At 39.4% G+C, this 14,316-nt stretch overlaps 1 protein-coding gene across 4 annotated transcripts in view; it reads right to left on the bottom strand.

Moving 5' to 3' along the window:
- Positions 1-14,316, bottom strand: part of LOC124410699 — a 161,426-nt gene that overhangs the window by 67,061 nt on the left and 80,049 nt on the right. For all 4 annotated transcript variants that reach the window (XM_046889280.1, XM_046889279.1, XM_046889282.1 and 1 more), the window contains 2 exons: positions 9,635-9,761; positions 3,821-5,201 (listed from right to left, as the gene is read on the bottom strand). In XM_046889280.1, coding sequence (XP_046745236.1) covers positions 3,821-5,201; positions 9,635-9,761 — 1,508 coding nt within the window. The remainder of the gene's footprint in view (positions 1-3,820; positions 5,202-9,634; positions 9,762-14,316) is intronic.

The raw sequence follows: 14,316 nt of genomic DNA, 5'->3' as shown, positions 1-14,316 counted from the left end.
AGAATGGCATTCTTGCATTCAGATTGAGGGTAATTAATGAAAATGGACTTTAGTCGTGATTTAACAATTGAATTATCCCCACACAAAACAACAATAAATCAATACCGATTCTACCATATTGAATAATTACAATCCTGGAAAATTTTATTATTTCCATGTTTCCAAAGTTTCCATAAAAGCATGTCTGATCCAGGTAGAATCTGATCAACCGTCTGCAAAGAAGGATGAAAATATCCTCTGGAAGTAACTCAACGACATCGTGAGTCCAAAATATACTCCACGTGTTAATAAAACGCAGGTTGCGGATGTCTTACGCGTAAGTACGCAATGAAATAACGGAGATGAAGTATAGCAATATCCACAAAAAATGTAACCGACATTCTCTTCCTGAAACGAAACTCCATCGGCGTCACTCGTGTCGCCGGACGTCAGTGGCAGGAAAGCTTGATACTGAACCTCAGACGCGCGTACTTAGCTTATCGTTCCCAAGAATCTGGGAAGTACGAGGAAAAGAGCGATATGCCATTTCACCTACGTCAACTGCATAAGCGCGATCGTCACACCGCAACCGTTATCCGATTCTTCCAAGCTGCGGCAACGTCGTTTCGTAAACGGATTTAAAGTACAGTGTAAAAAAATTGACGGTATTAAAATTGACCAAAAATGGTCGGTGTGGACAATTGAGAACGTCATATGTTGTTGGATCTTGTTCCTAGATCTAGATATCTTAAAAAACTTTCGTGTAGAGAAATTGTATAACAGTGATAAGAATGCGACGTTGAATAACGTCCGTAATTCGATTCCAGTTTAATTGTAGATACATATGAGTTTCTTTCTCATCCAATCATTAGATTACAACGTGACACAGGTATCGAATTAGCCATGTTACGTACGCAGACGTTGTGCTACTTTGCGCTAAGGCGCGTCCATTAGTCACACAGTTTAAGCTGTGCGCGGACTAAACTTTGGAGAAATAAAGTCGAGAATATACCAATCGCTGACCCTGAACAGGGCCCCGGGAAACCTTGCAAGTTACTATAACTCAATTACTTCCACCGCATGTACGCAGGCAGCCGGACCTCCCACGAGTATTCACCCCTCCATCAATCCATCCATCCATCCATCCATCCATTGCAGAGTCCATTATTCCCTCGGAAAACACATTTTCGTTATTTCCCGCTGTTTAACCCTCTTCCACGTTGTTACGTTGTACATACCTACTACAGTCACACCAGCGATCTTCGAGACATTAATAACGCAGCTCATTGACGCCGAAGAATGGAGCTTTGTGCTCATCACACGTTTGGAGACGAGAACCGAACGCTATTTTTCACCAAGAGCTTTGCCCGGGAAAGAAATTTCCAAAACGTTGTCACGCATTGAGGAACGTTCAATGATTGATATTCTCGTCTTTGAAAAGAGTTCGGATAGACGCGAGCTGTTTCGGTATAATACATGTTCCATTTTGCCCAACGGATCTATAACACGCGAAGCGTTTCATCCCTTATCCCAACGTCGAGTTGGGCGGATGAAAAACGTAACGTACATCGACCCTTGTTTTATGAAACTTCTACGTAAGGTACAATGTAATGTAAAACTTGGGAAAAGGTGGACAGGCGATGTTTTACGTAATCACGCGACAGAGTTTCAAACCGGGTCTTGCGTAACTCGTCATACAGACGACGACGACGACGACGACGACGTCGAGGTTCTACAACGTAACCAAGGATTTATTGTTTAGATTTAATTTCTCGACTTCCTTGTCTTTCAACGATATTAAAACGAGTAAGTAAATTTCCGTTTTTTAAATTTCAATTCAGTTATTGGATTCCGCAAACGTGCTAATATCCGGAGGTGCGAAATGCGCGGAAATTCGCGACACGCATGCGGCGATGGATACATTGTAATGGCGCATGTCTGACGGACGGTTCGTTGGTATAATCATCCCATCTAATTTACAATAGCTGACAGATGAACGGATGACGTCCCAGTTACATAGGCAATTCCTGCTGTTGGACTTGCCCCTGTCTACGTGCCCATTTATCTCTCAACTATCTCTCTCTCTCTCTCTCTCCCCCACTCTCGCTGCGAGACTTTGAACTGGAAATTATGCTGAGTGAGTGAGAGGCCAAGGAAAGTCCGAATTCTACCACGTGCAAAAAACACGTTAAAAAACTGAGACGAGAATTATTCCGAGATACTTTGCACTTTTCTTTTCTGGAAAATTTGACGACACAGGCCTGCGAAGGTTTTCTTTTGACAAAAATTAGTAATAATTTTAGTAGGTATTAGGTATAAATAAAAATTCTATCACGTTGATTTTGTCAGGAATTTCTTTTCCTTTTACATTTTTTAGTAGCCCCGACGTTACACCCGGTAATTTTTTGTATTTTTGATTCTTGTTTTTTCTTTTTGATGACTTTTTTTTGGTAATCTTGAAACATCAATAAAGGTGTTGTAAAAAAAAAAATTGACGGTAAGAATGTTTTTTCTTCGTTTTTTTTATCTTATTTAGAAAAATGCCTAAAATTCAGATCTCTAGACCAAAATACCCCCTTAAGGCGAAAATTATAAAATTTATATTTTGCAGGCCTGTGTAATTACTTAACGGATTGGGAATATCAGTTGCATTATAAGTATCGAAGCGAGTGTGGAAAAGAACAAACGGACTGCAATCATTATTCGCGATACAAGTCACGTGCTGGGGAAACACGTGACGGGAGTTTGAGAGCAGTTGGGTTTTACAGGGTAGATATATACCTACTACAGTACGGACACTGCACACCTGACGGCCAATTGGTTGTTATAACTCTCTAAGGACTGCCGACGATGTGCTTATTTGACGAAAATATTTTCCAAATTATTCTACCCATTAATCGAGGTTCAATTTACCCTCCGCGGACCTTTTTTCTATACTTAAGCTGCAAAATGGCTTGGAAAAATTTAATTACCTTCATGGATCATAAGCTTATAAGTTTCACGACCTCGTGCGATGCGGATTTACAATCAATTTCATCAACGTAGTACGACAATATAGTTTGTGTTACATAAAATCTCAGTATCGCTTGGAGGAAAGTTTATTTTAATATTGTCTACATTTTTTTTTTTTCTATACTTCAAGTATATTGTATTTATAAAATAAATATGAAACAAGAACACTAATTATCTTCTGCGAAAGAATTAGATCAGCAGTTTTTTCTTTTCCAATTAAAAATCGCGGAGCAAATTTTCTCCGAAGAGTTTGTAGGTATATAAAATTTATAACCACGTTTACTAAGGTTTGCATGCTTTTTTCACCTGCAGGAATTGGCTCGATGATGAAAAGTAATTTCGCGCCACCTTTTCTCCGAATTTCCTTAATTACCTCCATCACTATAAGTATATTATCCCAACGTTAACGAGACTTGATTGAGCACCTCCATCAAAATCTGAACCGAAAGTTGAACGTCTGGCTTCTGAGCGATTCAGCAGCCAGCTATTGAGCTTGGCGAATACAAAGACGTGAATTCGGTTTCAGGAGAGTCGTGCCTGAAAACTGTATTTGTTCTATTCAACTGCTAGACGTAGTCGCTTGAAATTGCGTCGAGATTGTACAAGTTTCACCGAGAAAATAGAACTACTTAAACACTTTTAAAGCTCTCCAAAAGTTTCCCACTCGCCAACCACGGATTGAGGTTTCGCGATGCGTGTGAAGATTCTGAAAGCCGGAGCTTTTGCACTCTCGGAAAAAAATCAAGGACCTCAACCGTCAAGTTTGAACAGACTTTTCTATCATTGCACCTAAGATGGTCTCTCTAAGTAAGTGAAATATTCTACTCACCCAGTGACAGGTATCGTCGAGGAATCCTGATCGACGTCGTGACTTTGACGAAGAGGAGTACAAATAACAGAGTCCAAATCCACTGTCACATCACAATCACGAGGTACAAGTCTTTCACTTTCACTTTCAAGTCCAACGACGGTATCCGAGCTTTTCTTATCCGGAGGTTGAATCGAAGCTGAAAGCGTCGACGTTGCTGCGACGGAATTCTGCCGATGACTCAGGATGCTCGTGTCAACGATTTTCTTGGATCCTTCGCTGCCGACGCGGCTGAGAACGCGTTTATCCTTCTTCGACGAGCTCACGGAGTCCTGGGATTCTTCGACTTTGGACAAGTCGAGGAGGATATCAGGCCTAAAGTTTTTCACGGAAACTGTATTCTCCTCCTCAACTTCAACCAGGACATTCTCAGAAGTGGACTTTGTCAGCGCAGGGAGACCAAGGAGCGTCTCGTCGTCCTCTTCGGCGGAGAGAGCCGACTTCTTGATCCTTGACCTGGGCTTGTCCTCGCCGACAGTCAGGACTTCCGGTGTGGATTTGAACTCGGCCGTCAATCTGCCGGCCAAAACGGCGGCCGCTTCTTCCGCAGAAATGATCTTCGCCCTGACCAACTGAACTTCCGGTACCACCGCGCCATCCTCGCAGTCGACCTCCTTCCTCGCAGTTTCCGGGAGACCCACTTCCGGTATCTCGTCACCCCTCGTATCCGGCGGGATTTCGACTCGCTCTTGTTTCGTCAAGCTCTTCCGCCTCTCGGAGGTCCTCAGCAGTCCCACGTCGACGCAGAGCGATTCCCGTCGTTGCTCCTGATCCTGGCAGCAGGACTCGACGCTGCTGTGTTTAGCCAGGAACTCATTGACTCGTTCGATGCTCTTCTGCTCCTTGAGGCTCTTTCTCCGGCCCTTGGCCAGTCGTCTCGCCGCGTCGTCGACTTCCTTCAGGCTCTTCCGGCGTTCCTGGAGCAGCGGGACGTCGACCGTCGACTCGTCCTCGAGGCTCTTCTCCTTGACGAGGCTGCCCTGTCGTTTGACGCTCTTTCGGCGTTCTTGACGGTACGTCGACGTCGAAGGTCCGGTGTCGTAGACGGCCAGGTCCTTCGCGACCTCTTCGTCCTTAGACGGGCTCGTCAGCTCTCTGAGTATCGTCACGTTGACGACGGGGACGACGTCGTCGGCGAAGAGGAGGAGGTCACGGGTCGTGTTGGTCGGAGGTCCAGTCGGACTCGTGTTCTCCACGACGCTGCTTTTCAACGTCGACGAGCTCCTCGACGTTGGTTTTTTGCCTGGCGAGCATATCGGCGTCAGGGGTGAAGCGTCCTCGAATTTTTCGCCATCCTCGTCGGCCTCTGGATCCTGCTTGTCGACTGAGTTACCGCTTGTTCCTGAAAAATAAAAGCACACCTTGTTACTGCCGCGTTTTTATAATACCTATACGTTATATATCGTGATAAAATTCTTTTCCGGCGTCTGCTGCTGCAGCCCGCTATTCACGATCCTCCACGAACACGCTCGTCTACCAAAAATAGATCCTTAGTCTGTATGTCGTTTCGATTGGATGCCGGAATGTATCCACGCGTCGCGTACGCTTTATAATACACCTAAAAACAGATCCTGATCATCCGCGTGGGGAAAGCATGCCGGATACGAATAGGCTGATATGCCCACATTTGTTACACAAATATATGTATAGCGTCTATATTTCTGTGGTCGACGGCGGTTTGTTATAATGTTAAATTAAAATAAATAAATTCACACATATTGAATAAAAATTATGAGCGACCTTTCAAAATTCATCCTTTTTAAAACGTCAGAAATTGTCAAAAATCGATTTTTTTTTTCTCGTTACGGTATAGTTTTATATAAAAAAAAAAAATAAGTTTCCGAAAGTTACAGTTCAAAATTTGAATTTTGAAAGGTCGCTCATAATTTTTTTTTTCAATTTTTTCGTGCATTTCTTTAGATCTTTTCGAGCGACTTTTTAATATTCATATTAAAATTTCATAAATTTTTTTTCTCTAATTTAGTAAGAAAGAATCTATAACAATACACCACGACATGAATTAAAAATCAAACAAAATACTGAAAATATAATTTTTTTAATTTAATTTTTTGACGATTTTTGACATTTTAAAAAATTTGGAGCGACCGCTTAAAATTTGTTTTTTGAGCTGTCCTTTGGAGTGGGCTCTTAAAATATCAAAAACTAACATTTTGTCACACGAGACTAAAAAAAAAAAAAAAAAAATAGTCGTTTTTTTTGCGCCACCCTAATACATATGTATACAACACAATACGCACACACTGCCAAATTTATTACAGCAATGCTTTACTGTATCGAATCTGCAGCATAGGATGTTAGATTTGCGGTTTATAGCTTGACACATGGAGTAAAAAGCTCACTACACATGTGTTAATGTGTAAGGAGGTGAAATGGGCGGATTTCATATCGTTCTTGGAATTTATCAAATAAACTTTACGAAATGGCAAAGTTAAACACACCCGGTTGTATGTTTGATCTTGAAGCTGGTTTGTGCGATTTATTTTTTCATCTCTCTCTCTCTCTCTCTCTCTCTCTCTCTCTCTCCTTGGTATATCGATAACGCAAAAAATTGATCGATTTTCTACGATATGACAATTTTAAAATACGTTAATTATTAACTACATCCGGACAATGGGACGTGCAGAGAGTAATTCGTGGCACGCTGTCGAGAATTAATTCCGATTCACTAACGACGCGGGTAACAGAGCTGAGCGAGCTTTCGACTAATCCTGACAATGTTAATTGCTTTTCCATTTTCCCCGCAGGACTATATACACATTGCAATTAATTTCCCGCGCAGCTTTAGATGTGTCTCAGAACCTACAGAACACTGACCGCATATAATTCCCGGGAAAATCGCGAGGCATGTATAATGCATGCATGTTACATATGCGCGTGTGAAATTCCTGAAGAATTAAAACCGGAATTCAAACATTTGAAGACTCTTTGAGTCATAATCGCAACCGGAAATTGTAACTGCACGCTGTTGACCGGTGTTTTATATTTTTCAAAAAGACAGCGTCCAGCTGCGATACGTCGAGTTTTACAACCGCCTGTTATTTCGTCGAAAATAAACCCGGACGATTATTCCACTTTGCTTTATAATTTAACACCGATGCGAAATTTTATTCTATACATATATGTATATTATTACGCTAAACGATAAAGACTCGTGTAAGCAAATAAATGTTTTAAATTATTTATGTATATAAATGTGATAGCACGGATCGTTTGATCCCTAAAGTTTGTTAATTTCCTCTAAATATATATATATATATATATATATATATCTTCATAGCTTCCTTCGCGGATAGATATATACCGACTAAAGCTTAAAATATCGTCCAATAATTTAAACAAAGATGAAGAAAGAATGAATGAATGAATGAATGAATGAATGAATAAATCGAGTCACTGTGCCAACGAATTTACGTTAGCGAAAATTGTCACGCATCGAGTAAGTCTGCAATATTATTTACGTGGCCATCAACGTCTCGACGAATTTCACCAGAGTAATATTACTCTCCTGCGTGTACTTAACGAGTCTGAAAGAAAATATATGCTCCAAGCGTACCTAGTTCGATGTGAAATCGTGAAGTTGAGATCGATATTGAATCGTATAAAGTAATAGGTGAGAGAAACTTGATTGAAAAGTGAGCGTAACAAGACTAAAAGATTTCAATAAATCCGTAGATCTGTTGGATAGATTCATCATGCAGTAAAAAAAAGCTTCGATCCACCCGGAGACACGACGTCGCACTTTCTTCCCTTGTAAATGAGGGACGATTTACAGAATTCGGCATGAAAGATACGGCATTCGGTGTAGTTAAGGGTACAAATCGACCCATTAAAGGATGAAGATATATATTATATACGATCATGGTCACGCACGCACGCAAGCACGCACGCACGCACCTTTGACGAAGGGGCAACAGAATCCAACACATTGCACGGCTTCTCGTAGCATACCAAAACGCTACGGATAAAGTAAAACAAACACGTTGCAGGTCTCAGGCACCCAGCAACAGCAGCACTGGTCCAGTCCGACACTCTCTCGACACTGAACCCAGCCTCCGAAACGAAATCTTGAACACCCGTCGTCGCCGTTGAATCCACGTAGATTTTCTCAGTGGATCCCCTCTCGCCGCGCTCTGCATCTTCCTCTCTCCCTCCCTCCCTCCCTCCCTCCCTCCCTCCCTCTCTTTCTCTTTCTGTATCGGTGGATGGATTGGAACTCTTTGGAGCTTTGGAAGCTGGTCTCGGATCCCCGAAGGAAATATTTATGCCGTCGGTCACGAGATTTGAAGTCAAAACGATACGCCTGGACGTAAGGGATGTTGATTATATTCCGGAAGTTTGATTTTGGGGTGTGTCAATTGACCGTTTAATTTCGCGGGTTATTATAGGTTCAATTATGTTTTGCGCATTCGGTCACGACACGGTGTAGATTGTTTATAAATAAAGTTTAAATACTCCCTGGATATAGTTGCTGCTGTAACGGAAATCTATCAAACGAAGATTTGCCGTTGATTGAAAATTAGTCGATGAATTGAAATTTTTTTTTTTTTTTTTTTTTTTTTTCCTCAATTTAAACCAGAAAACATGAACGAAACATTTTTTCTTCCTCGAATATCTGAGTTTTATCATAAAACGAAAGAGTCTTCTCCCTATATCAAAACATTTCAATTTCTCACCTAAAATTCAAAACATTTTTTCCAAGCAAGCTTTCATCAAAATTTTTCCTCGCTCCTTGTATATATATACACTGCACAAGGTATTCTTTTTTCTCAAAGTGTTACAGAATATGTTAATTAAAGTCAGAGCGATGATTAATTTGAAAACCGACATAAACCGAGTCGTTAGTTAAAAAATGCTCCTCAAATACAGCCTCCCATTACTGCAGGCGATTAAAAATCAAATCAACTTTCACAAAAAGTGTAGAACTTGATATTTGTTTAAACGAGAATAGTGACGAACCAAATTTTCACCCCCCAAAAAAACTGGAGCCAATTTCATTGAAGAAAATGCAGGGTCGTTTACCCCGAGGCGATTAACCCCGGATAAATAAACTTATCTGCATACGCAAAGCTAATAACTTCGTAACTTTTATGCCGGGTGGATCTTGAGCTTGTTTCGGTAGTTTGTACTTACCTACCTGTACCTACACGTGTCGAGCGGAGTCTATCCGTTAAACTCTATTCACCCGTACGTGTGTGTGTGTAATCACCTTGTTTGTAGGTATAGTTAATAGTTATGCCATACACACCTATAGATATACGCACGCCGTAGAGATACATGTATTACAGTGTATGCCCGCGGATACTTGAAAAAGGAATAGATAAAAAGAAAGTAACGTCACTCCCCACGTTGCCTTCAGCGACCTGCCAGCCACATCGATTCACTGCATTAGTATCCAGTATCCACAAGTTCGACGAGGCAGCAGCCAGCAGCAGCCAGCAGCAGCCACAACACTGTTTATGTAAGATCGAATGGAATGCTGTTGCTATTGCCTCGGTTTACGCCTTACGTCGGACAGACACCCGTATCACGTCAACAAAATTGTTTACTCACCGGACTCAGTTCCGGGAAGAATTACACTCGTATCGGTTTTTCATTTATTTCAAATCACCTCTGATCAGTAAAAACTGTTCTCCAAATTTTAAATCGAGAAGTGTAATTTAAGTTAAAAAACCAAAAACACCATTTCAATTATATCTTCTCAGATATTCCAAAGCAAAAATTTAAGTGGTAATAAAAAATTTGGAAAAAACGAACCTGACTTGGACGACGTACAGACGTCGTTGAGGTCCCCGAGGTCCACAAGCTCCGGAGCATGATTCGTCGACTCGGTGTCGTCGGGTAGGCTTCGACTCCTTCTTACAATGCAGATCGGGGTGACGAGCTACCAACGGATGGGCCATGAAGAGGGTCACGGAATACAATGGGCACAAAGCACAAAAATCAGCTGGTTAGTTGGGCGGAAAAGCAATTGATCGAGACATTTATTATACAGAGGTATAGCAACTATCGGGGATGACCTGTTTCAATGCTTCTAGCGTTTTAGCTCGTAGTTATAATCCGTCGTAACGACGTCGTCGCTACTTGTGAGAAATAAATACGTAACTAGGGAGTCGAGTGTCGTTCGTCTGGTAGTCACAGGTACAACAGTCACCTGGCGTTTTCTAAAAGACGATAGATTCGATCGATTTATACTCATCGCTTTTACGCCAGATGAAGGAAAATTCTAATAAAAGTTTGTCGGATTTACTGTACGGTTAAAAAACGCAATTAGCCTCGTCTAATCATTTATAATTGCGTGTACGCGGACCTTCCTCTCATTTTTCATTCAAAAACCCAACTGAAAGTATCTACTGTAAGCCCTTTCTTAAAACGACGATTAATGAATATTAGAAATTGAAATTAAGATACCTAATTTTGTTTAAGGGGACGCGTAAAAATTGAATTATTATTATTATTATTTTTCTTTCTCTTCATTACTAACAGAACTCTAATCCGTCCTCGAAGATACTTTGAGACGAGAAATTCTCACGATATGTAAAAATAGACTTTGCCTTTAATAAAAAAATTTTTATCTCCAAACTAGAAAAAAATATTCATTCACTTTCGCACAATTTCGAGATTGTATAAAAGACGTTAGTGAAACGTATCTCGGATTATGAAGTTGGAAAAAAGAAAACCGACCGACAGTGACAATTGGCAAAAAAAAAAAAAAAAAAAAAAAAACAAAAAAAAAAAACAACAAACAACTAGCAAAGAAAAGAAGAAAAAAAAATTGGCTAAACCACTCTAAGCGACTTGCAAAGTGGAAGGCCTGCCATTCGTATAATTTGTACTTTGACAGACAAGGAGCTCTTCTCAAGCGATACGTCTATCGTACAGCTAAACGGTGCGAATAGTGGCACTCTGTCATATACAGTGAGTATATAATACACAAGTATAAAGTACAAGCAGTTTCTGTCAGCGCTTTAATTTACACATATACATATATATAGGTGCATAGGTGAATAGGTACGTAGTACAAGCTGGAGCTGATTGTGAACGAAGAGTAGTGAAGAGTGACGAAAAGAAGTTCTTTATTATTTTTGACGTCATCACACACACACACACACACAAACAAACACAGACACACACGAGCACATGTCAGAGGCGAGGAAACTGTTTGTAAATTTACTACAGATCAAAGATGAGACACGAAGACACGAAGAGACTCGAGAGTGAACTCATCTCTGCCTGATTCTATGTATCTCTGCGTATAATCGCAAGATTTTAATCGAGGAAATAAAACCGATCTCCAGCGAGATCGGCAAGGATAAAAGGACGATTCGTAGGCAGTTAGGAGCAGACTCACAATCGGCACGTCCCAAGCTTCGCTAAAATAAGCCCTGCTCAGGACAACGAGATCCATGGTGCCGGGTCCTAACCGGAAATGCAGAATCAGGCCGCGACGCCAGGCATTGAAAACGACGTCGTAGGACGGGAGATTGTACAAAACTAACTACGAGCTGTTGCACTGACCGGCTTCGAGGCTCGCGATGAATTCTGGCTGTTTCCACCAATGGCAGAAGGAAACTTTCTTGGACTCTCAACGCTTGTTAATTGACTCCCTCTACCTTGCCTAAATCTGCTGCTCCTCCTCTCTCTTTCTTTCTGTCGTACTCTTTTTATCTTCGCATCTCTCTTTTTTCCCATATTTCATTAATTATCCAACCATACTCAGACGCTGTTTATCATCGATCGACGATCGGCACGTGGGTGATAAATTTTATAGTATAACTTTTTTTTGCTTTCTTTGTCTAGACATTTTTTTTAAACTATCTTCAATGAGTGGAAATTTTATTCAACATTTCAACGATTTCATCACGTGTCTAGAAATTCTCCAATCTCGCGTAGATCTATGAGTGAAATTTTACGTTATATATATATATATATATATATATATATATATATATATATATATATGTATATATTATTCGGATTAATTCCGGACAAGAATTTCGGCAAATATTTGGTGAATCAGACGTGCCTCGGGAAATGTTTGATGTTTCCGACGTGATTGTAACTGTCCGAGTTTTCTTGATTTTGCAAAAATTCACAGTTTTTGCAATCCGTGTCTGGTTTGCACTGTAAAAATAATTTTCACGGTAATTAAAAGGTTGTAAGTTTTCAAATGAAGAACAACAGTGTCAGACGGTTGTTATCCGTACGTCAGAAACAAAGACTATAGCAATTATTATTCTATTCTTTGCTTCAGGCTCGACGGATTTCGTTACGTCGACGTATTACAGTAAAAGGTTAATAGATATACGAGACTGACGACAATTTATTATAAACGAGACAGAATCGTCAGTAACGCTGTTTTGCCGTCGCGTTAAAAATAACCATTAAGACGAAAAATATTAGGGATATGACGGAAGACAGACTCGCGTGGGATTCCGGAATGAGTACGCGAATATAAAAGAAAAATTTAGCACAATGTTGCGTTAATTATAGATCGATTTTCTAGCTTTATTTTATTATACAGCAGCCGTTCTTGTTTCGAAAAAATTTTCACGGCCATCACGATTCAAGGGGGGGGGGGGGGGGGATTATCATCACCCTTAAACATTTCGATTTTATTTATGCACACAAACACACACACACACACGATGATTCCCGGCGTATAGTTTATGCGTTTATTTATACAATCCGCTTATTGATCTTCGTTAAAAAAAAAAATATATATATATATATAACATATCTTACACACAAAAAATTGCACGCCGATATTTTTGAAAGCAGAATTTCAATACCCTCGATACGAGATCGTAATGTAGATGAAAATTCTGCATTTAATTCGAATGATTCAGACATCCGAGTAAAACAAAAAATCACAAGAAAATTAATTACACGTATACATTAATATATAGTTTGTTGCAATAATAGGCGTAGAATTCTGTCCCAGACATCTTTTTTCTCCATGCGGTATTAATAAACTGGTCTGTATCAGTCGGTTCAATCTATTATACACACGTTGAAAATATCTGTGTCCGATTGGTCGACAGGATCCTTAAATTGGGAATTTTGCATCTAATTATAATCCACAAATGTATGTACCTACGTATTGCTGGTAGATGAAAAATGACGATCTAGCTTACTCGGAGTGTTAATAAATTTTTGTCTTCCAAAAATTACCTGGTTCGATGCGCGTCTCACCGTAATTCCCTCCGTTCGAATTATGCGTATATTAAAAAAAAAAAAAAAAAAAAAAAAAAACATACGTAAAACTGGAATTGAATTTTATTCTCAACACACGTCGATAGTAATATATGATATACTTACTCTTGCGTAATTATATTTATTAACAATAGAGGTAAATACAATAACAAATCATACATACGTAGAGGTGTAGTTAATACGGATAAAATATTTTCTTTTCTTTCCTACATGTATGTGTTTTTAACAGGTGATTAATAATTATCTACGGTATACCTACGAATGCGTGTTGAATTTATATATACCTATACCTAGGCGTACAGAGCACGTGTTTTTCCATCCTTCATTAATTTCTGCTTTTCTCTTTCCCGTTGAATTTCTTCTTTGGAAAAGCAGCATGATGAGGTCATTCCAAGTCAATACTATACGTTCATTGCACATTGAGAAACATCGGTCGCATGAAACTCGTTAGATAACATCTGAAATGGCGACTGAACAAATGAAAGTTTCACATAATAGTTACATACGGTAAAATAAAATAAAAATTGTCGGGCTGTAACAATTTTTTTTTTTTTAAATACTATATAATGATAAATATTCATGTCACGCCAAGAATTTATAGCGGTATGTAGTTATACGTATATGTATGTATACGTTTTCACATAAAACATATATAATTTACATACACTGTATTGTACTTAATTTATTTCAAGGTAATACATAACAGCGGAAATCGTTTTTTTTTTTTTTTTCTTTTTTGCTGTTTGCTTTTTCGTTAAACAGGTGGTTATAACCTTAGGCCGGTTGAAACGAGGATTTTTTACGTCTGTGTTTCTTTTCTCCCTTTTTGCATAGATTTAAACATTAAATTTGTACAAAAGACGAGCCAAAATACAAGCGTGTGGTATTATAATTATAAGAAGTGTTTAATCTGCACTTTTGATGTACAATTTGAATTGAGAAGGAGAATTGAAGAAGGTTATAAGCACCGTTATTTTTTTTTTTTTTTTTCAATTTCACACACGAATTCAAACGACTATGCGGCAAAGAAAAAACAGTTTTTCTCAGTTTTCTACTTTTCATAGAACTTTTTCTAATTTCAACGAAATCTTCACGTTTTTAAACCTTAATAATCCGAAAAACAGGTTTATAGAAAAATGGCGGTTTGTCCGGCGAATTCTCGCGCTGATCTAGGAAACGGCTGGCTAAAAATATCTAAAACTTACAGAATTCTAAAACAAAAT

Source organism: Diprion similis, chromosome 9, assembly GCF_021155765.1.
Source record: "Diprion similis isolate iyDipSimi1 chromosome 9, iyDipSimi1.1, whole genome shotgun sequence".
Classification (NCBI taxonomy): Eukaryota; Metazoa; Arthropoda; class Insecta; order Hymenoptera; family Diprionidae; genus Diprion; species Diprion similis.
Note: the sequence above shows the minus strand (reverse complement) of the source record. Positions and strands in the feature narration are given on the sequence as shown.